At 43.1% G+C, this 22,945-nt stretch overlaps 1 protein-coding gene across 2 annotated transcripts in view; it reads right to left on the bottom strand.

The window, feature by feature from the left end:
* Positions 1-6,658: 6,658 nt before the first annotated feature.
* nck2a (NCK adaptor protein 2a) overlaps positions 6,659-22,945 on the bottom strand; it is a 29,377-nt gene continuing 13,090 nt past the window's right edge. For both annotated transcript variants that reach the window (XM_034562458.1, XM_034562459.1), the window contains 3 exons: positions 15,667-15,908; positions 9,517-10,286; positions 6,659-8,731 (listed from right to left, as the gene is read on the bottom strand). In XM_034562458.1, coding sequence (XP_034418349.1) covers positions 8,537-8,731; positions 9,517-10,286; positions 15,667-15,892 — 1,191 coding nt within the window. In that variant the 5' untranslated portion in view covers positions 15,893-15,908 and the 3' untranslated portion in view covers positions 6,659-8,536. The remainder of the gene's footprint in view (positions 8,732-9,516; positions 10,287-15,666; positions 15,909-22,945) is intronic.

Below are 22,945 nucleotides of genomic sequence, written 5' to 3'. Positions count from 1 at the left end.
CGGCTAATAAGACGGAGCTGATGAGGCGTCTCCACGGGCCCAGCTGTGACCAAAAGATACCCAGTGAAGACGAACCTTGAGAAGGCCGTGCTTTTCACAGCTTCGGCCTTTTTAAGGGCTCAACGGCAAATGATGGTGCCCGCGTACGAGGCGTCGTACATCGGGCTGCGGGAGAATCGATGGGACACTTGCTGCAGGTTTTGACCCTTTGTGGCGGTAACGAGGTCATTTTCTGCACTCCGCTCCTTTTCTTTTTTTACTTGTTTGCTCCCTCCATCCCTTAATATCCCAGGTGAATTCTACATGACAGTCACTGACCTGAAGGGAAGATGCAGATACATTTTTATTGTCTGCTTTATCTGTGATTTGTGTGGCTTATCTATTCAGCCAGGTTTGAAGCACCCCGAAGAGTTAATAATGTAGCGTCATCAGATTGTCTAGGAGTGGTTTGATCAGATTTGATTGACGGTTGCCGTGTCAACAAATCTTGATTGAAATATTGAAAAATCCCAATAGGTGCCAAGGAAAAATGTAAAAGAAGGAAGGGTGATGACTTCATTGTGACGCCTCTCTAATTTACCATAAACTACCTCCTAAATATTATTACATATTAACAATTTGATGTTTGGTTAGTCACTGATGACGGAGATGCTGAAGAACCAGAACATATTTAGATTTCGTAAAAGAAACGCTTTGTTGGTGCCTTCATTAATTGTATATACGATGTTGCACTTGCATCACCACATGACCTCAGAAACGTCACGTACACAAAACACACAGGGTGCATCATGGGAAGTGTAGTAACTATTTAGAGCTCGACGCAGACTACAGGCTAAAAGTCCTCTGCCCCTGCTGCTTGGGCTTTGACACTTGTTTTTTTAAATCATTTTTGTATCTATCTCTGGAAAGTGAACCACGTAATGGTTGCGTTTGAGTTTCTGACGTATGTGTGTGAGTGACTTCTTGAATTCAGAGGAACCGACAACCCACCTGCTCATCGAATCCCATGTAGATAAACCCGAGCGATCTGCTGCTGCACGTCTGGTCCACTGCGATCCCAAAAGGTTCCTCTTGGTTCTGCTCCGTTTTGCCAGGAGGTTCTGCACTCTGGAAGAGGGGACTGCGCCAGAGGACCGCTGTGTCAGCAGTACGATCACACCGTTAAGCACAGTGTTACCATCTGTTTCCCTTAAGCCCGTGAGCAAGCTGCTGTCACTGGAAACATCTGTAACAGGAGAGGCAACAGCTGATGAGCTGCAGAAGCATTCTTCATGCTGGGTAAGTTAGTAATAAATCAGACGCACCCTTCACAATGTTTATATTCAGTGTAAATTGTAGGTTTTTGATGTTTTAAGATGTTTAAATACTCGTGTGAAGATGGTTCATCAAAACTAGTGCTGCCTTTTCTCATTATTCTGCTTGCACCTTTGTCCATATTCTGATTATCAGTAGATAATCAGAATATATCAGTAGTTTTCTCACTATATTCACTTTTTCCTATTACCATGAACTAGATTCAGGAATGAGTTTAATATCCTAATTTACAACTCCCATGTCCTCCAGTGAATATTGTCCTTTGTAATGTTAGCTTATGCATTTTTCATTTTATGTTTGTAATTTTGTAACATTTTAAATATTATATAGGTGGAGGCTTCAAATAAGCCCAGTTGGCTTTTTGTGATATTCATTTATCTCTGTTGTGATTTTATTGTTTGAATTGTGCAAATAAATAATAATAATAATGTTTCTATTTATCTATACGGATAAAGTATTGTGTGTTTTTTGGTTCAACAAATTATTAAATAATAAACATATCAGACAATAATAGAAGCGGACATGTGATTGAATTACCATAAATCAATTAAATGGAATCAAATTACTTTTTTAATCTATTTTTGAGTCCATATTTTTCCCTTTACTGCTTTTTTTGTTTTGTTTTTCATGTTTTCCAAGAATGAGCATTCTCTTTAAATAACAGCAGCCAAGGATCTTTTTAACCGTTTAAAAATAAGCAAAGCAGAAGAAATGAGCGAGATTGAGTTCACCTCCTAAGAGCAATACAGTCGACCCCCATTACCCTCAAACGGGACGCCATCTTGTACCGCTCGGTCTTTACAGAGCAACGACTGTTCCTGAACCTGCTGCACATCCAGAGCCAACAGTGGGCGGCAACCCAGACCTTCCCAGTGGAAACCTGTGGGTGGAATGTCGTTTACCTCCTCGCCTCTAGACTGCAACTGGGGAGGTTTTTACGCTCTTATATAAAATGTTCACGCGGGTTCGAGGTTCTTTTCCATCTCCCGCATGCAGAGCAGGACATGAGCAGCAAGTGGAAAGCAAAATGCAAAGCAGAATGTGGTTTGTCGAGCAGATTCGCCGAGTGAAAAGATTCACGATTGTAATTTATCACTCTGGTTTCTGGTGTGTGTGTGTTTTTAAAAAGTATTCTGACTTTACACTGAAATGGGTGAGGAGTGACGGGACAGTGACAACTTTCAACATTGAGCCAGTGGCCAACAGTGAAATGTCTAAGGCTCTCTTAAAAAAAAAAAAAATCCTAAGAAGTGTGTGTGTGTGTGTGTGTGTGTGTGTGAGACTACAAACAGGCTGAAATTATGTTTTTTGTGAAGTGAGACGCAGCTTTTTCACTCATAATTCAACAACAGGCTCACACTGAGCACTACAGAGAACCGAGGTCATCTCGTTTTGAAGTGGAGTGAACTGGATTGATCATTCTGAAGCGCTGCGCTTTCACTGCAGCCAATTGATGGCTCTGAAAAGGAAGGTCTGTCACCTAAAACCAAGAGGCATCACGTGGCCTCCAGCTTGCTGTTTCCTGTCCACACGTCCAGGACCACACAGAGCGATGGAATGATCTCTGCATCAAGAGCCTTTATTGGTCAGAGCAATATGTGTGTGTTTTTTTTTACGGCAGGAATACGGGAATTCATGCACCGTATGATCATAGATACACTTTTCCTCTTTTTATTCCTTCACACCAATCTTTTGTCTTGGCGTCCATCTTTGGCGTCCATCTTTTCAAACGTGTACATGTGAAATGTGCAACGTTTCCATTTAAGCCTAAAGTTGCGTTTGAGACCCTCTCCAACCTGTTGATTGACTGTAAACATCCGAGCACGTCCGGAAGAGTCCAGAAGGTACGAGCCGGGTCTCGCAGCTCCTCCGGCCACCCAAAGAAGTGTGGCGCCCACAGGCCCCAGAAGGGTGGGGTTGGCCTCTCCCTCGGCCCTCGTGGCCGCCGATGAACTAAGAGGCCGAACACGATGTACTGTCATGCTGAAAGGTAATATTCTCCTGTAATAACGTGGAGGCTCCATAGAAGAAAATCCATGCGTCAAGAACATCTTTTCTTCATCAAATATCATCTTCTGTCTGGTCTTACCGGATCAGGAGTTGATGCTCGTCCTTCGGCCCCAGACTGATCTCAGGATGACGACTGCATCCGGATTAGAAGTGGATTTATTTTTCACATATTGCCTCTTCACAGCTGCCTTTCTCCACTCCAGAAAGCCTCGTTCACATGTCCAATTTGCTTTGTATAGTGCGAGCTTGCATCATATTTATCCACCGCAATGTATAGAAATGTCCCAATGTGTTGTTAACATGTTGGTACGGTAATTTAACTTGAAAGGACACCTGTGGATACAGCCGCTGGCCCTCAAGCTCCCGAATGACTCAACTTATATTCACGGTCGGTGTAAACAATTTTTTATCATTGAGCTCCTCTGATTTATTATTATTTATTTTTGTAAAGGTGTAAAAGGAGAAAGAGAGAAGCCGAAGGAAAGCGTGGACCGACCGCGTCAACATTCAAGGACGGGAAACAAAGTTCTGTGGATGTTTGCGTCTCTCTGGGTTCAGCTAATTCACGCTGATTCTCCGTGTTGTGCGTCATCACAGAGAGCGTCCACACAAAGTGTAGACGACCTTTGCCATTGACGGTGTTATTTTCTATTTTTCTCATAGTCAAACTTACTGAAGGAATACATTGTTTAGAATGGCTTTCAAATATAGTTTCAGTTAGGAAATGGAAGGAAATAAATTCCTAAAACAGCTGTTTAGTGTATAGTTGTTGGTGCATTTAAGCCTCAAAACATTATTTAACCTTTATTAAACCCGTAAAGAAAAACTGTAAAAAAACAAAAAACTGAGGTTTAAACCGAGGTTTGTAACTTTTGACAGTTTGTCTGAGGTTTAAACTGGAGACCAGTAATGTGGATATAAACAATGTGAATAGCTGTCAGGCGACGAAGCAAGAAGCTCGATACTGCCATCAGGTGGACTTTTAAGGTACTGCAGCCAACACTTAAGCGACGGGTTCGCAAGGTCAACATATTTTCTTCTCTGTTAAATACATCTATCACAGAAATGTATAAATAACATATTCCTGTGTTTATTGTTCAGGTGACAGGTGTAAATACCATTTGTTCCCAAACTGAATTGAATGAATAATTGAATATCTTCCAAAAGATAATGTTTCTCAAATATAGTAGGCCTACATAAACCACATTATGCTGAGCCTGAGGTGTGTCAGTCAATAATCTCACAGAGATATGAGTCCCCACCAGCCCATAGTACAACCTGTCGCCTAGTTATTAATGAGCCGAGACTGATACAAATAAAAATGTGTATGACTTTTTTTTTAGGATTAAATATGAATATAATACATATATAACTTTTTAAGACATTTTAATGACATAATAGAGCATGACATTTTAATGAAATACTATACTTTGTTTATAATTATACAATATTGTGACTTTTTATGACAGTTTAATATTTTTCAATTACATTTTTATTCAGAATCTACCGTGACTACATTATAAAGTACTATACTATTCATTTTTATGACTTTATGACATACTATTGTGACTTTTTATGACATACAATACAATAACTTTATATTGTTTTTGTATGTCCTAATATACCATTACATTTTATGACCACATGGGGGACTTACGACTTACACCAGGGGGCAAACTGTTTGCACACGTGGTGATACCTTCTGGTTTTGAGTGACGTCCTGAACCACCAATCACACACGGCCATATGAAACCACACGTGTGTGTGTGAATCCCACCGTGGGGAGAGAGAGAGAGAGAGAAAGAGAGAGAGAGAGGGAGAGAGAGGTATGACAGGGTTCAGCAGGGAGGCGTTTATTGCTCAAGAATACAATTCATCTTGCAACAAGTTCAACATTTCCTCCCGAGCAGACTCCATAAATCTGAATTACACACCTCCCTCCACGTCACTTTTCCACCAATCAGATTTGAGCAAGTCGTCCTCGTCCAGGTCAAGGTGACTTCTCGGTGGGTCATTTAATCTCATCGACACGCCACACACACGTTTGAACAAATCGACATGCATTTACATTGCAGCTCCTTATTCATCCATTTACATTCATTTACATTGCAGCTCCTTATTCATTCATTTACATTGCAGCTCCTTATTCATTAATTTACATTGCAGCTCATTCATTCATTCCAGCTCATTATTCATTCATTTACATTGCAGCTCCTTATTCATCCATTTACATTGCAGCTCATTCATTCATTTACATTGCAGCTCCTTATTCATCCATTTACATTGCAGCTCATTCATTCATTAACATTGCAGCTCCTTATTCATCCATTTACATTGCAGCTCATTCATTCATTTACATTGCAGCTCCTTATTCACCCATTTACATTGCAGCTCATTCATTCATTTACATTGCAGCTCCTTAGTCACCCATTTACATTGCAGCTCATTCATTCATTTACATTGCAGCTCCTTATTCATTCATTTACATTGCAGCTCATTATTCATTCATTTACATTGCAGCTCCTTATTCATCCATTTACATTGCAGCTCATTCATTCATTTACATTGCAGCTCCTTATTCATCCATTTACATTGCAGCTCATTCATTCATTAACATTGCAGCTCCTTATTCATCCATTTACATTGCAGCTCATTCATTCATTTACATTGCAGCTCCTTATTCACCCATTTACATTGCAGCTCATTCATTCATTTACATTGCAGCTCCTTAGTCACCCATTTACATTGCAGCTCATTCATTCATTTACATTGCAGCTCCTTATTCATTCATTTACATTGCAGCTCATTATTCATTCATTTACATTGCAGCTCCTTATTCATCCATTTACATTGCAGCTCATTCATTCATTTACATTGCAGCTCCTTATTCATCCATTTACATTGCAGCTCATCCATTCATTTACATTGCAGCTCCTTATTCATTAATTTACATTGCAGCTCCTTATTCATTCATTTACATTGCAGCTCCTTATATACACATATCTCATAAAGGTCACGTGCACTTTTTCCTTCAACACAGGAAAGTGAAGCACAGTTTAGCCTCCTGGTCCCGCCTCCTCACGACAGACCGGGCGGCTGCAGCTCAGGTGGTGGAGCGCGTGAGCCGGTAAATGTCGGGTCGATCATCCAATCGGTGGCTCGTACCTCTGGAGTCCTGGAGGGAGACACTGGACACCAAAGTGCTCCCGATTGCTTGTTTATCCGGAAGAAATTGTAACATAGAACACAAAAATATCTTCCAAATAGGAAAGGAGGCACAACAACCAGCAGGAAAGATGACAACCAATCAACACGTTTCATTTTAGTATTTTTTCCAAAATATTTATTGAACAAAAGTATTTAAATTCTCATCACATCGTCAGTGATATACAGTACCATAGTTTGATCTCAGCAATTCATATATGCACATCTTTATTTATTTTTAATATATATATATACACATACAGTGGAGACAAGAATTAAATAACAATGCTCAATAACATTCAGATATATCATATAAAAGCTGAGGACCCCATGATCACTTCCATTGGTGAACAAATGCAAAAAAAAAAAGAAAAGAAAAAAAAAGGACTAGTAAAATGTTTGGTAGGACTAGAATATTCTTTTCCCCATTATCAACCAGATTTATATATTTGGTTTCTCGCAGTAAAAGATAACTAATTATAAATTGACTGTTAAGCCCAGCTCCCAAAGTCCTGGTCATGAGCAACACATGCAGCTTAAAATGATAATCGATATCAGTTTACCAGATGAATCGCCTTGGAGACAGACCTGCCAAGTCCAGTTTACAGTTGCTAAGCTATGATTGGACAATTGCTGTTTTTGGGGGGAGGGGTTTAGTATTTCCAAACTATTTGTTGACCAATGAATGACAATACGTGACGTTTCAGGGTCATCCCTTCTTAGTTCATTAATTATTTAGGTCTCAGTCATTCACTTAATCTTGTAAATAATTGTGTATTTTTGTGTAAAATTACACATTCTCCGTAATGACGAGATTCCCAAAGATATTCTTATCTTCGACAGATACTCCACCAGAAGAGGGTACCATTTCACTAACTGCATTAATTCGCAGGAGCTGGAGCAAATTAAGTGTAGTTACTCAAAACTTGTTACCAAAAAAAGTAGTTTTTTTATTATTCTTCAGTCGGTATCTTCACGTAGCTACAGACACATACCGGAGAACAGAAACATGAACAGGAAACATGTCCAATGTGACACGATATAAAGCATGAGCTACACATGAATGCCACGTACGGGGGAGTGCAGTGCAGACCTGCAGCCAGTAGTCTGGGTACAGGTTGGCACATTTGGTTACATTGATAAACATTCATCTCTACAGAAAATCAGAGGTCTCCCCTATTGCATTAACGCTCCCCCCCCCACCCCCACCCCACGCTGTCTTTTATAAATATTACAGGAAGTATTGTATGCAGATTTTGAATCACTTCTAAAGATTGTGGAGAAAGAAACTATTTGTAAAGGTGACAGAAGACACAAATTCAAAAATGGGGGCGGGGGAAAATTATATAAAAAGGAATGATGAAAATTAGGAGGAAAAAAAAAAGGCAAGAGAGTGATTCTGGTCACTTTGTGAAGTCGTCGTATGAAAGAGCAGTGATTCAAACCCCCGCAGAGAAATTTAAATGATCTTTAAAAGAACAAAAAAGTTAACCGAGGAAACAAAGGATTTCCTTTTTAAATAAATGAACAAAATAAAACAATGGCCAGCAATTTGACAGGCAAGGTCCCTCAGAGTTCTTTCTTCACCATGTGGATTAAGAGCGATGGTGTAACCTACAATGTGCGCGCTAGTAAATGGACGTTATGTATGACATCAGAGGGAGAGCTCCGCCCCCCAAACCGGGCCTCAGATGTGGTCACCGCACACGTTAGCCCCGTCCAACAGACGGGACCGCGATGCACTGCGCCGTACACGAAAGGATGGAGCTGGCTATTTCCTGGTGTTAACTGCTCGGTTGTAGAGCGAGAAAAGTGTTTCACCTGAGCACCACTTGGGAGGCGACAGATCAAACTGGATGTAGCACGCCGCCGCGAGAGGGTCCAGAGCTAAGGCTTGAGACAGCTAGGGGGTGGCATTAGACCTACATGTGTATGGTGTGTGTGCGCGTGTGTGTGTGTGTGTGTGTGTGTGTGTGTGAGATCCAGTGTAGGTGAGAGAATGTGTGAATCACAGCAGCGCTTTGACCAGGTACAGCTTCTCTCCGTGCTCGCTGGTGAAGATGGGGGCCTTCTTGTAGTGCTCCACTAGTTCGTCGATGGAGTCGAACTTGCGCTGGCCGATACAGAACACTCCCTCCGACTGCTGCACCTTAAAGTGCTTATTCTTAGCGGACGCCTTCAGAGACACGGAGAAATCATTGGGCTGAAAATAAAAAGAGAGGGAGACGTGTTGATATGCGGTTAGAAACATGAAAGGAGGGACAGAAAAGACAAGATTGCTTTACTCCAGCAGGGGGCAGCGTATCCTCACATTTAAAGATCTGGACCAGCGTTTCTCAAAGAGCAACTTTAATTTAAAATAGCATCCACTGCTCTTACTCCAAAATTATTAAACAGACATTTAAAACGTTGAAGGAATCTCTTAAAAAAGGTTCCCTGTTGAGTCTTGGACTAGAAAGCTATTTTTATTTATCTTTATGAAGCTATTCTTTTTTGGATTAGGCCCCTATTTTGTTTATAACAAGCCCACATGGCGGTACACATAACTACTAATGGCTTTAAACTATTTCTATGGGCGACAGGTGGCAGTAACAATGTGCAACGATGCTCCAACGAAGGCAGAGAAGAAGACTGGCAGCGAGGGAACGTTGAGAAACTGTGACAAACTGTCCACGTACAAATATCAACCAAAGTACTCCTAACTGCTTCTGAAGATGTGAGACGATGACTCATACGCAGGCTCAAAAGAACAATACCTGCGTGGCTGTCAAAGTTATTGTTCTTTTGAGCTTCTTTTTTCACTATTAGCAAGCATCTCAATGGGCCCATAACATGCCATGTCAGGCAGGAACTAATTCACATTTCTCACAGATCTTCTTTCTACTAAAATCTACCTCAACCTACTACTTAAAATCCTCCTCCTCCTCATGCGAGTTTCTCCCGGCCTTCGTAATGAAACTCAGCCGTGACCTCACCCCACGGACTCACCGATGACTCGCTGTCTCGTATGAGGAAGTCGCCCTCCTCTCCCCTCTCGTTGAGTATGGCCTCGGCCTGGTGCCTGGTGATGTTGGCGTAGTACCAGTCCCTCCCGGCGAACTTCCCCGAGCGCGCTGGAGCCACGAAGCGGTTCTGCGGGAAGCTCGGCGCAGAGGAGGGCGGGTCGGGCCGCTCGTCCAGCACCACCACATAGTTTTTAGGCACCAGGCCCACCATGCCGCGCGAGTTCTTACACCTCCACCACTCTGGGTCGTTCTCGGGCTTCTCCACCACCTCCATGACCTCTCCCTTCTCAAAGTTCAGCTCCTCCTCGGTCACAGAGCTGAAGGGGTAGAGCGTTTGCACCAAGTGGAGCACAGCCTCGTGGCCACCCGCACGCCCGTTGGCCAACAAAGTCCCTTGAGAGCCTCCCTGGTAGCCAGAAGAATCTCCTTCCTCTCCGTCGTCAGGTCCACCGAGCTCCTCCAGCACATAATTGGAGGGAAACCAGCCCACGCGGCCCGTCTGACCGCCCCGCCACCAGCCATCACTGCACTTCTCCATCACGGTGACCTTGGAGCCCTTGACAAGGGTCAGCTCGTCCTCTCTCTCCGCTGTGTAGGCAAACTTGACTACGGCGGGGATGTTGAGGTCATAGATCCGTTCAGCAGCTCCGCCTCCGCCGCCACCACCGCTCCCATTGGAGGGGTACTCTGTGTCGGAGCTCGGCGTTGGGGAAGCATCACGGGCGCTCGTCTTCCTCCTAGTTTTTCCCAAACCTGCAGCATGAATAGAAACAAAAGAGAATGTGATGGGGGACCAGATTTCCTTCTTCTCATTTGCGTCATATACATTTCTTTTACCTGCATTTATTGACTTTCTGGCCACAACCGTAAACCCAACACTGACACGTCATCACCTTATGAAGTTGAGACGGCAAGCAGCTGGTTTACACATCCAGCTGACATGACGCAACATGAGCATTCATTTGGAATCATTGTTTTGCAGAAGCAAATATTCAGCTTTGTTTTGGTCTCTTAAATGTTCACCAGCTAGTTGCTAAGCAGAAAGCTTTCCGTACGTTTCTCCGCTGAGGAACAGCTGCCTGATGGGGACAGCGAGAGTGAACCTCGCGGTTACAATGCCAGCTGCAACAATCTAAACAATTAGCTGGAAAATGCTGACTTGCTCTGAAGCAATGAAGAGAGCTGCAGAGGATAGTTCTCTTGGTTTGTCAATACAGGAAAAGACTCATTTGATCCACTGTTAATATAACACTATCATGGCAACCTGCTTTTAGCTGTGCAGACTGAAAGCAGGTTTTAGGCAGCAGGGAAAGGCCTGTGGAGAGGAGAGGCAGTTTAGGTCAGCAGGAAACTATTTGAGGCTGCAAGTTGCACTTCATGGGCCCTCAGAAGCACACAAACTACCTTAGAAACAGAGGTATCCCAAGAGAAACTTCAGCGGTGAAGGACAGATGGATACTCTTGATAACAGAATGAGCACCCCGTCTGTCCTTTTACTCAAAACACAATGAAAGGAAAGCTTGCCGTCTAGTTTGGTATTCTTCCGACACCATCTACACACTGTACACACATCTGCACTAATCAAAAAGGCTGAAAATAGGTGTTGAAGACAGGGACTGAAAAGTGGAGCATGCACCATGGGCTTGATAATGACAAGCACATCCAGGATCAAAGTCTGTCTTTACCATCCGCGTGCTTTCAAAGGACGTCTTTAAAACATGCGTTTGCACACTTAAATGAGGGCGTCGTTTTCATAAAGTCTCTCAGCTGAACACAACCAAGGATGTCTCCTCTTCAAATGAATGATACTCTACGTGGCTGACACTAATAAATCGTCCGCTTGACAATTGAGGCTCATGTGCGACTGCTAACCGACATCCTGACAACTCTTTCCCCACAGAGCCTGCGGAAATGCCATTGCAGAGCGCAACATTTACATTGGGTGGAAAACTGCTGGGTTCACACAGAGGGGCATGGAAGTTGTTGGCAGAGAGGAGGACGAGGAGGAGGAGGAGAGCTGTGAAGAAAGACGAGGGGTCCCTTGGCAGCTGTTTCTCACACAAACATTAGACCAAGCACATCAGAGGCCACAGCTGACAAAAAAATAGCAAAGAAAAAGAGTGGGACGGGAATAACAAGCAGATCATGTTTATGGATAGCAGCGTGCAGCCAACACATCTGATAGCTGTGCGCCTGACTCAGTATTTCCTGACTGAGAGCTGAAGACAAAGGGTGACTCTTGAGCCTACTTCAGGTGATCCTTGGGGAAAATGAAATAGACTGTCGCTGCCACAAGAAGGCAGCGAGAACACACTCTGCTGAGCAAAGCAAAAAAAAAACACTAACACACACACACACACACACACACACACACACACACACGCACACCTTTCTTCTTCACTCATTTCCACTTCAAGGCACTGGCCTGCTGGTTAGAGCAGCAGCAGGCCGTTCCCTCCTCCCACACACTCACAACCTTCACCTACCTCATCATCTTCTGGAAGGAGACTAGCTTTTTCTACCCAGAGGACGTCAAGTCGGAGGGAAATGAGTTGATAAAAGCCTCGCTGCATGTTGCAGCATATTGCTTCACTCTGCAGGGTACGTTGGAGGGCAGTTGGGGAAGTTACTGTAATAAGGAGTCCACACAATACCAACCCCCCCCCGCCAGGCACACTTAAGAACGAAGTAATGAAAAAGCACAACCTGGTCCCTAAATGAAGAATTAGCACTGTGTCAGCGAGTGCTTTGAGTGAATCACAGATGAGCTATATATAAATATATCCCCCGCACTGTTGCTCTCTACTCATTGTTCCACAAGTGTCACTTGGTCGATACTTAACGTATTACTGAGTAAAAACCAGTCAAACCTGCCAAAAGGCTGGAGGAGACGAGAAAATACAATGGAATGCCTAAAGCAAGCAGCAGCAGCCTGTCAAAGCATGCACATGCAGCATTTAGGGGCACAAATCATGCCTAAGAATTAGAAAATTAATGGTTCAAAGTATCATCTTAAACCCCGTCTTTTATCACTTCAAAAAGAACAAATCATAAAACAGCGGGAGTGTCACAGGAAAAGCATGAAGACACCACACAAATGTGTGTCCAGGATAAACCACGGGTAGCCCCTCTGTTCTGTGGGATGGAAAAGGAGTGTGTGTGTGTGTGAGAGTGTGTGTGTGTGTGTGTGTTTGTGTGTGTGTGGGGGGGGCGGGGGGGGGGGGGGGGGGGGGGGTTACAGCGGTTTTCCTCCGCCAGCACCGCCCTGCCGCTGCTCCATAGGAGGGAGGTCAGAGGAATGAAACTGGGGTAGTGCCGTTCTAAAAGCCGTTTGTCTGCGACCACAAAGCCACCAGACCTCACAGCTTTCTACTTCTCAACAACAAAAGGAAACTCAAATCATCACACAATGTAACCCCCCCCCCCCCCCCCACACCCCACCGATACCTGCCGGGCTCCGTATGGACCATGTATAGTGAGGTTTGGAGGCTCCAGCAGAAATCTAAGGAGCTTTCTGAGCTTTCTGAGCCTCAACCCTCGACCACATATTGTGCTTTACACATCTGCACATTTCTGCCTCCATTCACAGCCTGTTCGAGCAGAACGCGGGGCTATTTCGGACAACACTTACAATAACACGTTTGATTAGAAAGTACAGAGTGAAATGGACTGCCGGGGTATAATGTTTTTGGACCAAAGGGCTCTCCGACACCTCACATTCGCCCACACACACACACACACACTTTGTTGTGCCGGTGAGTACTGGCCCAGTTTCAGAAATGAGTCGAACTTTCGCTGAATTCTTTTCACCCATTACCGCCTTTTATTTCCTGTGAAAAGGAAACTGGGGCACAAACCAGCATGGATCCATTTACAATTCAATTTCCGTCTGGATGAGTGTGCAGCTATGCTAAAGCACAGAGCGTGGAGGAGGAAAACTGGGAGATACCAGTGATCACAAACTGTCTGCGAGGTCCGTAATGACAGCGTGGACTTACTGAAGAGCCGGAGAGGAGAAAGAGCCGGAGACAACAGACGGGGGATGAAGTAATTGCGCTCTCAGCCAATCAGATTCCCCTGACCTCACCTACTGCTCATCAGGAAAATGTTCTTGCCTATTGGATTTTATCAGGCTTTTAACACTAAAGAGCTACTAGCTGGAAGAAAACTACTTAGACTGAAATGGAATTAGGCCGTAATGTTGTAGTCGATATATAACAAAGTCAGGCACAGGGGGGGGTAATCTATCACTCCAACACGACCATTCGGCTGCTGATTTCTCCACTAATCAATCTCATGATCATAAAAAAAAAAGCAGAGACCTACGGTGACAGAGAACGAGGTCGATAGGATCAGCGACACACACACACACACACACACACACACCCTGGGGGGTGGTATCCACACAGCCTCCTCCCCTCTCCATCTCTCCTCTTTCCTCTCCCTCAACTCTAAATATGTCTGCCTTTCAAGGCCACAAAGTTACTATTTGTATTACCGCTGAACTTCTTGATCATTCTGTCTCGTTAAGAGTTTCTGCCACGTTTCTATTTTTTCCTCCGTCTTACAAAAAGTGGTAACTAATGCTAGAAATGTCAAAACAAATCTCTACAAGAAAGTAGAGCAAGCTGAAGATTTTTAAACTCGATTCATTCATTCTCGACGCGCCCTAAATAATAGCAACACGTCCCAGTGTAGCAGACATCTGCATCTCATTCGGTCGAGGCTGCTTTTTGGCCGTCGAGTCGAGGGCATCTGTACTCTAACGGTGATTAAGGGATTCAGTAACCTACCTGTGATCATTGTGCCTCTGCCTCCAAATTAAAAATCATACAATGAAATGATTTAATCTGCTGTTAGGAAGCTGTATGAGATAATGTGTCTCTCTCTACCAGTCTTAATGAATACAAACAAGTTTATGATCCCTGAGTTTCATTCAGACAGCTGCACCAAAGAGCTCATCGGGAAATACCAAAATAGCAACGCAGAAGATAATTGTGCTGGGAAATGTTAAAGCCACTGCTTGCGGACTTCAGGGAGAGCTATGACACACACACACACACACACACACACACACACACACACACACACACACACACACACACACACACACACACACACACACACACACACACACACACACACACACACACACACACACACACACACACACACACACACACACACACACACACACACACACACACACACACACACACACACACACACACACACACACACACACACACACACACACACACACACACACACACACACACACACACACACACACACACACACACACACACACACACACACACACACACACACACACACACACACACACACACACACACACACACACACACACACACACGTATAAACTATGCCATAATACTACATGTTCATATCACTCTTGTACTAAAGAAACTTGTGATTAAAGGATCGTATTAGTATTGTAAAAAAACAAACATATTTCTGTTATTGTTTTTGTTTCGTCATCAATAAAACGAGGAAGACTATTTTTAACCTTGCATCAAATGCGTTTCTCCGAGATTAAATGCTGGTCCTGTTTTACTAATCGATTGAGACAGGAAAAGGGTTTGTTGTTTAGGTTGGTTGCAAAATGAGGAACGGCCCTTCATCAATGTTCCTTGTGGCATCATGAAAGCCATTATTCTATGTAACTATTTATTTAGTAACCGAGTCTTTTTCATCGCTGGCTATAAAATAAATGAAACTTGAGTGACCATTTAGCTTTCCTTTCCCCGTTAAACCGTCAGCTATATCCACTGATACCATATGCACAGACATACGGCTACATGCAGTCTAAATGTATTCAAGTCATGACTGTGGACGGAGACAATGTGCCGACAGCCGACTCAACAGCATCTCTGGACAGCGACGGCTCCCAGCAGAGACGCAGCGAGGGAAACACTTGACTTGGCCTCAACACACATAAATATATGCACGCGCACAAACATGACAACTTTGATCTCCGTTACCTGGGAGCGGAACGTATTGAAAAAAAAAATGAAAAAAAAGAAGGGCGTAGATGAAAATATACAGACATTAAAACTTACAAACACACACAGGCATTTTCTGTGTTTCAGTGAAACTGAATTCTTCTTACCCAGCGTGTCTTTGATGTTCTTCACCAGCGAGCCTTTCTTCAGGCTGTTCTTGCGCTCGACGTAGTTGGACGGCACGTACCCCGTCTGGTTGCCGCCGTTGCGGACACGCCACCAGGTCTTCGAGTCGTCCAGCAGGTGGAGACGCTCATTTTTACGGATGTCAAGTTCCTGGTCCTGCTGGGCCGTGTAGTCCCACTTGGCTACAACAATCACCTCCTCTGTCATCTTTCATGGAGTCCTCCTGTGGAGAGAAGACGGGCACTGGGTTGAGCCACGGAGGACAAACCACACTTTAAAACACCGACACACACACACACCATCAGCCATAGAGTGAACATTAGCATAGCAACAATTTATCACAGCGTCACAAGTGACACATCGTGGTCCGAACAGCCATTTGTACACCGTGTCACACATTCGAACGACCACTAGGGGGCACATGGGTTGCTCGTGGGTATGTGAATGAATTATTGATAAAGAAATGTTGCAAGTGAATGGGGTTACGGACTAGATTCTTTAGGTAATTTCCATTTTAAAAAGAGGATTTCTTTTGTTCATAATTAACTGATGTTGATTAATTGAACATTGAAACAAGACTGAAATGAAATACCTTCCTTACAATATTCATTTGTATGTAAAGTATTATTTCTAGTTTAAAGGGGGATTTCAAGGTGTGTGTGTGTGTGTTTGTCTCAGTTTTGCTTTGACAAGTCATTACAAATTAATCCATATCAATCCATGCCCACACTTTTTAAACCGCTTATCCAGTTCACACTGAGCCTTTGACAAGAGGACACACACCCTGGACATGTTGCCAGTCTATCTTTCACAAATTGTGAAACCCAAATGTGACTTGAAATGGATAATTCCTCAGAAGGAGATAACGGCATATTCGCACGTTGCCGACGACACAACCATCGCTTTGGGTAACAATTATAAAAACCTATAGGAGTCACATCACATGCGCGACACACCCCTGAAGAAGACACCGAGTACAGCCAACTGGTGAAAACATAATAAGGCCGACAGGTTTCAGGACAGTGACATCCAGCCCCCCCAAAGAAAAGCACCTCTGGAAAGGCGATTTGAGAGCAGCACGAACACACAAAATCAATGCATGTGCTCATTCTGCACACAAACACACACAAACACACAGAAAGCCCTACCTATTCGCTTTTTGAGACAGACAGTGAGCGATTACATGCTCCATTTCTCCGGGTCTTAGGTGATTTGATTCGACGTGGGTTTGCTGGACTACCTCGAACATGTTGAGGAATTATGACCACGAGCCAAATGGGATCAGGAAAGTTTGGGGGTAAATTCAATTAAGTTAAACCTTTTCTATGATAAAAAAAAAAAGGAGTCTCAAGAGCATGAGGAGAATCCGGGAAATCTGGTTTATATTTAGCAGTCTGCAGCTGGAAACAAGATCCCTGCAATATATGAAGGAAGTAAACATGCAGATGATGCAAATAAAAAGAGGCTCTGAAGATAAGGGCCATTCCAATGAATAGTCATATTGTAAAGCTTTTGTGCCCAGGATTGCTCAGCCTGGATAATCAAATAAAACCGTCTACTTCATATCTAATCTCATGGAAGGCCATTGGTAGCCATTGTGCTGCCGCGGTGATTTATGGCAGTAAAACACTCTTCAGGAGCCGAAACTGACAGTTAAAAATAATTCACAACGCAGTTACATATTAAGATATTTTATAGGAGCCGTTTAATAACGGTGCTAACGTTAAAAATAAATTTACAATAGTGCGTTTCCAAATGAAAACGCCCGCTGCGTCAAACAGCTGAATGGAAGAAACAGTGCTGTCGATGTGTGTGCGTGTGTGTGTGTGTGTGTGAGAGAGAGAGAGAGAATGCAGGAGGGCGAGTACAACTATATTTAGTACATGTGCACAAAAGTATTTTTCTTCCAACAGACTAGACGCACGGAAAAAAGGAACGCGAGCACGGGGGGGTTGTGTATTCCCTTACTCGTATTGTCATTTCCATTTGTATTCTTTAATGAGGAGGGCAGAGCGCAGATAAAGAGTAACCGCAAAAGAGAATTATGACTCGTGAAAAGTGTAGCTGCACAAATTAGACCATATAAAAGATTCCATTACTGCTGGAAAGATTGATATCTTCTGTGCGGGCTACAATTTATGAAACGCAAATGGAAAGCACTGGGTGTTTTTTCAACCCCCGCCCCCCCAAATCCCAATTCCAATGCAACCAAAAGAGACAGCATAGCCATCCCCGAATGCCTTGTTACGGTCACAAACCAAAAGCAGGGTTTCTATCTCTGCAACAAGCAGTCAACATTAAAGTGCAACAGCTTGCAAAGCGCCTCTGCTCGCCGTCACTAAAGCTGTCAAACTGGATTTCTTCACAGCACCGGGACAGCGGAGGAGGAGGAGGGTGTTGCGCAACAGGGAGAGTTTGTCTCAAGTTCGCCACAAGTTAAAAGTTACTCGACTTTCCATTATGTGACGGCTTTAATTGCAGCAACAAAAAAAAAAAAAAAGGCAGGAGGACGACGGTGGAAGGGGTCAGGTAAAACGTGCAGGACGAGACAAGAAAAGCAGCTGTGGGAGAGTGCAGGAAGTTGGAAGGGCAGATTTATGACAAGATGAGGCAGACGGTGACGTCAACCTTTCTTAAAGACAGGCGGTATGTGAACATGCTGCGGCCTCTGTCCGCCTCGGGCTGCAACTGCTGGATTAGACCCGGCTATTACTTTCCTTTCATTGCATGTATTCCTCCTCCTGGTGAGGACGGATGGATGAGTCGACCGGACTGGCTTTGTTTTGAGAATCTCTTTTTTTTCCCTTGTTCCTCCTCTATGCAGCAAAGATTCAAAAGATTCATGCAAACCTGAACCCAGGCATGCCGGCATAAGGTTATTTTCACACCTGCAGTTCAGTTAATTTGGTCCTGACAAGTTAAAGAAATAAAATTAAAAAAAGTTAGGACTGGCTCACGATCACACACTTTTTTTTTATTCATGGTCAAACATCAAGCTATAAACACGAGGTCATATATATATATATATATATATATATATATATATATATATATATATATATACACACACACACACACACACACACATACATACATACATACATCACACACGGGGAACATTCTAGTGTTGGACTTTTTTCTTTTTTTTATGATGAAATAACTATGATGAGAATTATTATTAGTATAAATAATGACAACCAAATAGGACATGTTTACACTAATGTTATGGAAAGTAGTTATAAGAGCTAAACCATTAAAAAGGACAGGCCAATAGATCGGCCACAATAAGCTTTTTTGCAGATTCATCCTTATTAATTAATATGGCGATTGATAAGTAACGTTATATTATAATGTGCTTATTTATGACTACGTTCAAGGTGGTTGCGTGCGGCGATTACATTTTTAAAAAACATTTTATTATACCGTCATGGACTGCTGACTCCTCACTAACCGGCTGATAGGAACACCTTGATCAAATAAAAAAAACTAAATGTAACTTAACTTCAAGGGCTCTGTATCAGTATTAGTTATGTTATACGTTTATGATAAAAAGAAATACTGCCGGCTGAAATATATTTTACTAATATTATATCTAAATGTGTTAATTTAAAAAAAGAATCCAGTCTCAGTTGGTCTTTAATAGTTCATGAGTTACTTTTTAATGGAACACAAACTCAACTTTCACCTTGTACTGATGACATGATGTTAGAGCGGGTCATCCTTCAATCAGAGTATTGGCGGTTCGATTCCCGGCTGCCCGAGTCCATGTCGAATGTGTCCTTGGGCACAAATTGCCCCAAATTGCCCTCGAAGGCTGTGCCATCGCCGGGAATGATTAGTTAGTGGGTGAAAGTGTGTGAATGTCATGTCGTGTAAAAGTGCTTTAAGTGGTCAGAAGACTAGAAAGGACAAGTCCATTTAGCATTAACCAGATTTTATTGTTTAGCCTTTGAATTAATGCTAGGATAAATAACGTTCTTCCAAATCTTTTTTTTTTTTTTGATTTTAGTACACAGTTAATTCTCATTAAATCCTGAAAATCAATAACAAAAAAAATCAATACATTTAGCGTGACGGCTGTGTGTTCACATTCAAAATGATAACTTTTAGGGACTGACTTTGGAGGCTGTCAGTGTTGCCGACTTGGCAATTGTTTTACCAGATTTAGGAACTTTTGGAGCTGCGCGCTACTTTCATTGGAAAAGAGTCGTCAACACCGAGGGGGATTCTTAGGTTGGCTAACTTTTCTAGCCTGCTCTCGCCACTTTCTCGAAAATATCCAACCCTAGACTCACATGTATGCCATCTTAAAATCCTTTGGTTGATCTGCACCAAAGTTTTTGTTTGGTGTACACCAGCCTTAACGAAGCGATTCAAACCGGCAAACGCAAAAATATATATATCACATGACTATGCACATACACGTGGGGGACGGTGTGAACAGGAAGTCGATTGGTTTCTTAGTTACAGAAATACAACAGAGTATTATAATACCCTTTGATAATAAAAAGGTTGTGCTTGATACTTAAGATCGTCAAACTTAGGTTACAAGGCTGCAGGTCTTGCTCCGTCTCTTATGCTTTTATTTGTTCACGGTTTCTTTGGAAACTTCAGAATAGTTGTGCAGTAACAAACAAAAGGATTGATAAGAAAAAAGGAAAGTTTGGGGTATTTTTGCTCTTCTCAAAGCCGCATACCGTGACTTCAGACGTCCGCTCTGTAGGTCGATAGTACCGCTGGACGAGGAAACCTGAGTTTTTAAACACACCCGGCTTTCGGCAACGTTTCCAAAACTGCTCTAAAACTGTGTGGACGCTCAGTAAAGATATGCATTTTAAAATGGAAACAAAGTAGTGGGGATGAAGCTTAAAACCGAACCCAAACAGCGTAGGTGTGAGAGCACACTAGAAAGCTATCTCACTACACAACAAAACCTTTCAACAATCACTCTCGCCTAGTGTCAATTCTCTCATGTAAACTGGCAGAATAACACTCGACATGCTCTCATCCTAGCTAGAGCACTTTGCCTCCCCTCACCCATGATACCAATTTCTCTGTCTCCTTGGCAACCTTGCTCATTAAGACAGTGGGATGCGAATGCCACTCCAAACTAAGACCCCCCCCCCTTCCGATGTGGGCAATCATTTATGTTGCTCATTCCAATGCCGTCGTGACTCAACGAGCCACAGCAATAAATCTATTTTTAAAACGTGTGTGCTTTACTTAACTGTGGGTGAAAGCGGGATCCACCAAACAGACCATTTCATGATACATTTGTCATTAAAATCCGAGCTCCGTTTCCTTGACATGGTTAACAAACAGGTGGTTGAACAAAAAAAACACACACACAAAAGAAAACAGACAGATTTGGGGAAAGACTGAGTTTAAAAAGGGAGAAAAGCCTGAGAGCTCACGCTCCTCGTGACCCCTCCATTCCTCTGCGGAGTTAAAAAGAGGAAAGATGAGCGACAGACTGCTGAGATGGGCTTCAGCAGCACTTTACAACACCCTTCACTGAGGGGGGAGCGCTCACAGGCTCTTTCAACACCACACAAAAGAGAAAGGGAAAGTTAAAAGAGGATTATAAAAAAAAAAAAAGAAAAAAAAGGGGGACGTTTTCAAGAAAGAACGTCTGGCAGAGCTTTCTGTGTTTGGCATTCAGGTCAAAGACAGACAGAATGCAGCCAATTGGGGGACACGTCCACCCCCCTCCACTCCACACTGTTTGCAGTAGTAGGCTGGCAATTAGTGTCAAGCATGTTGAGTGGACTGGACAGACTGAAACACGAGGAAGCTACTGTGGACATGGCTCTGATTTAAAAAGAGGCCTGATTTCATTTGTCGATGTCAACAGAACCCAAACAAACAGAGTTAAGACGCCTTTTTTACGTCCAGTTCACCATGTTTCCCCACTCGTTTGTCCGCTTCTGATCAGATTCTCCCCGCTACAAACAAAAGCCACAAAAACACCTTGACATGCTCTCCATCTGTGACTCGCACGTCTCAGTCATACACCAACAGGCCCTAAACTGAGGGTGTGGCACACGGATATGACATCAGCTGAGGTTAAGGGTTGCTCTTCTTTCGGTTCTTTAGGTCGTAAAAGCCCGCAAAACCTCGCAAGGACATCTCAAATACAAGTTACAACACCGAGAGGGTTTCTCGCTGTCGGCTCAAAATAGGAGAAGAAGGCCCACTCAGACCACACAGAGAGAGCCGGGGCTGCTATCACCAACACGCCACATGACCAGAGAGCAAACTCGACTTAACATGCTTAAAAAGTCCAGCGCTTATGATAGTTACAGCCAATCTGATAAGCAGACATTCACAATAATATATACATTTAGGCCTGCAATTAGTACATGTAAAATGTCGTTACCGGCAAGTTATCATTCTGTGCAAATTAAATGGATGCTGTACGCACAAGCTGCAGTGCTTTACCATCTCAAAACAAGAGAGTTAACTTCACTAATTGTTTTAACTTTTCAAATAGGTATAATTTTCAGCTTTTTCTTATGGTACTAAATTGCATATCTTTGGGTTTTGGACTGTTTTTGAACCGAGCAAGCAACTGGAAGATGTTACCTTATGTTTAGTAAAGTCCAATGGATCCATCACTATATCCTAAGAACCCTTGATAGACCACACGATTAATTGAGAAAAGAAATTGTCAATTAAATTGATATGGAAAATTATCGTTAGTTGCATCCTTATTTCCCTTCATCACGCCCGGGGCACACTGCCTGTGTGAAGAGCAGTGAGGAGTGTGTGTGAGGCGCGTGTGAGGCGCGTGTTTGAAGAGCGTGTTTGAGGTGTGTGTGAGGAGCGTGTTTGAGGAGCGTGTTTGAGGAGCGTGTGTGAGGAGCGTGTTTGAGGAGCGTGTTTGAGGAGCGTGTGTGAATATCTTCATCTGTAGACCATGTCACAGACATGAAAAAAGTGACACTCATTTGTCAAAACAAGGCTTATATTCTATAATATTTACAGGACATGTCGTGACTTTCACCGCTACATTAATTAATAAAGTACTGGCTTTTTTGTGTGCATTGTTATCATTATCATTGTGCCGGTCATTCAGGCAGTGTGGCTCGGGTGTCAGTTTTCTGGCCATTTGTTGGCCACTGACGCAGCAATGTTGCCCTTTCACACACACACTTCCTGAGACAGTAAACCTAACTTGCCTCCGTGGGTGATGAAACCTGGAATTCTCTTTCTTTCACCGGCCCTTCCTTCCCCCAAAACCTCTCTTAACAAGCAAAT

Source organism: Cyclopterus lumpus, chromosome 21, assembly GCF_009769545.1.
Source record: "Cyclopterus lumpus isolate fCycLum1 chromosome 21, fCycLum1.pri, whole genome shotgun sequence".
Taxonomy (NCBI): domain Eukaryota; kingdom Metazoa; phylum Chordata; class Actinopteri; order Perciformes; family Cyclopteridae; genus Cyclopterus; species Cyclopterus lumpus.
Note: the sequence above shows the minus strand (reverse complement) of the source record. Positions and strands in the feature narration are given on the sequence as shown.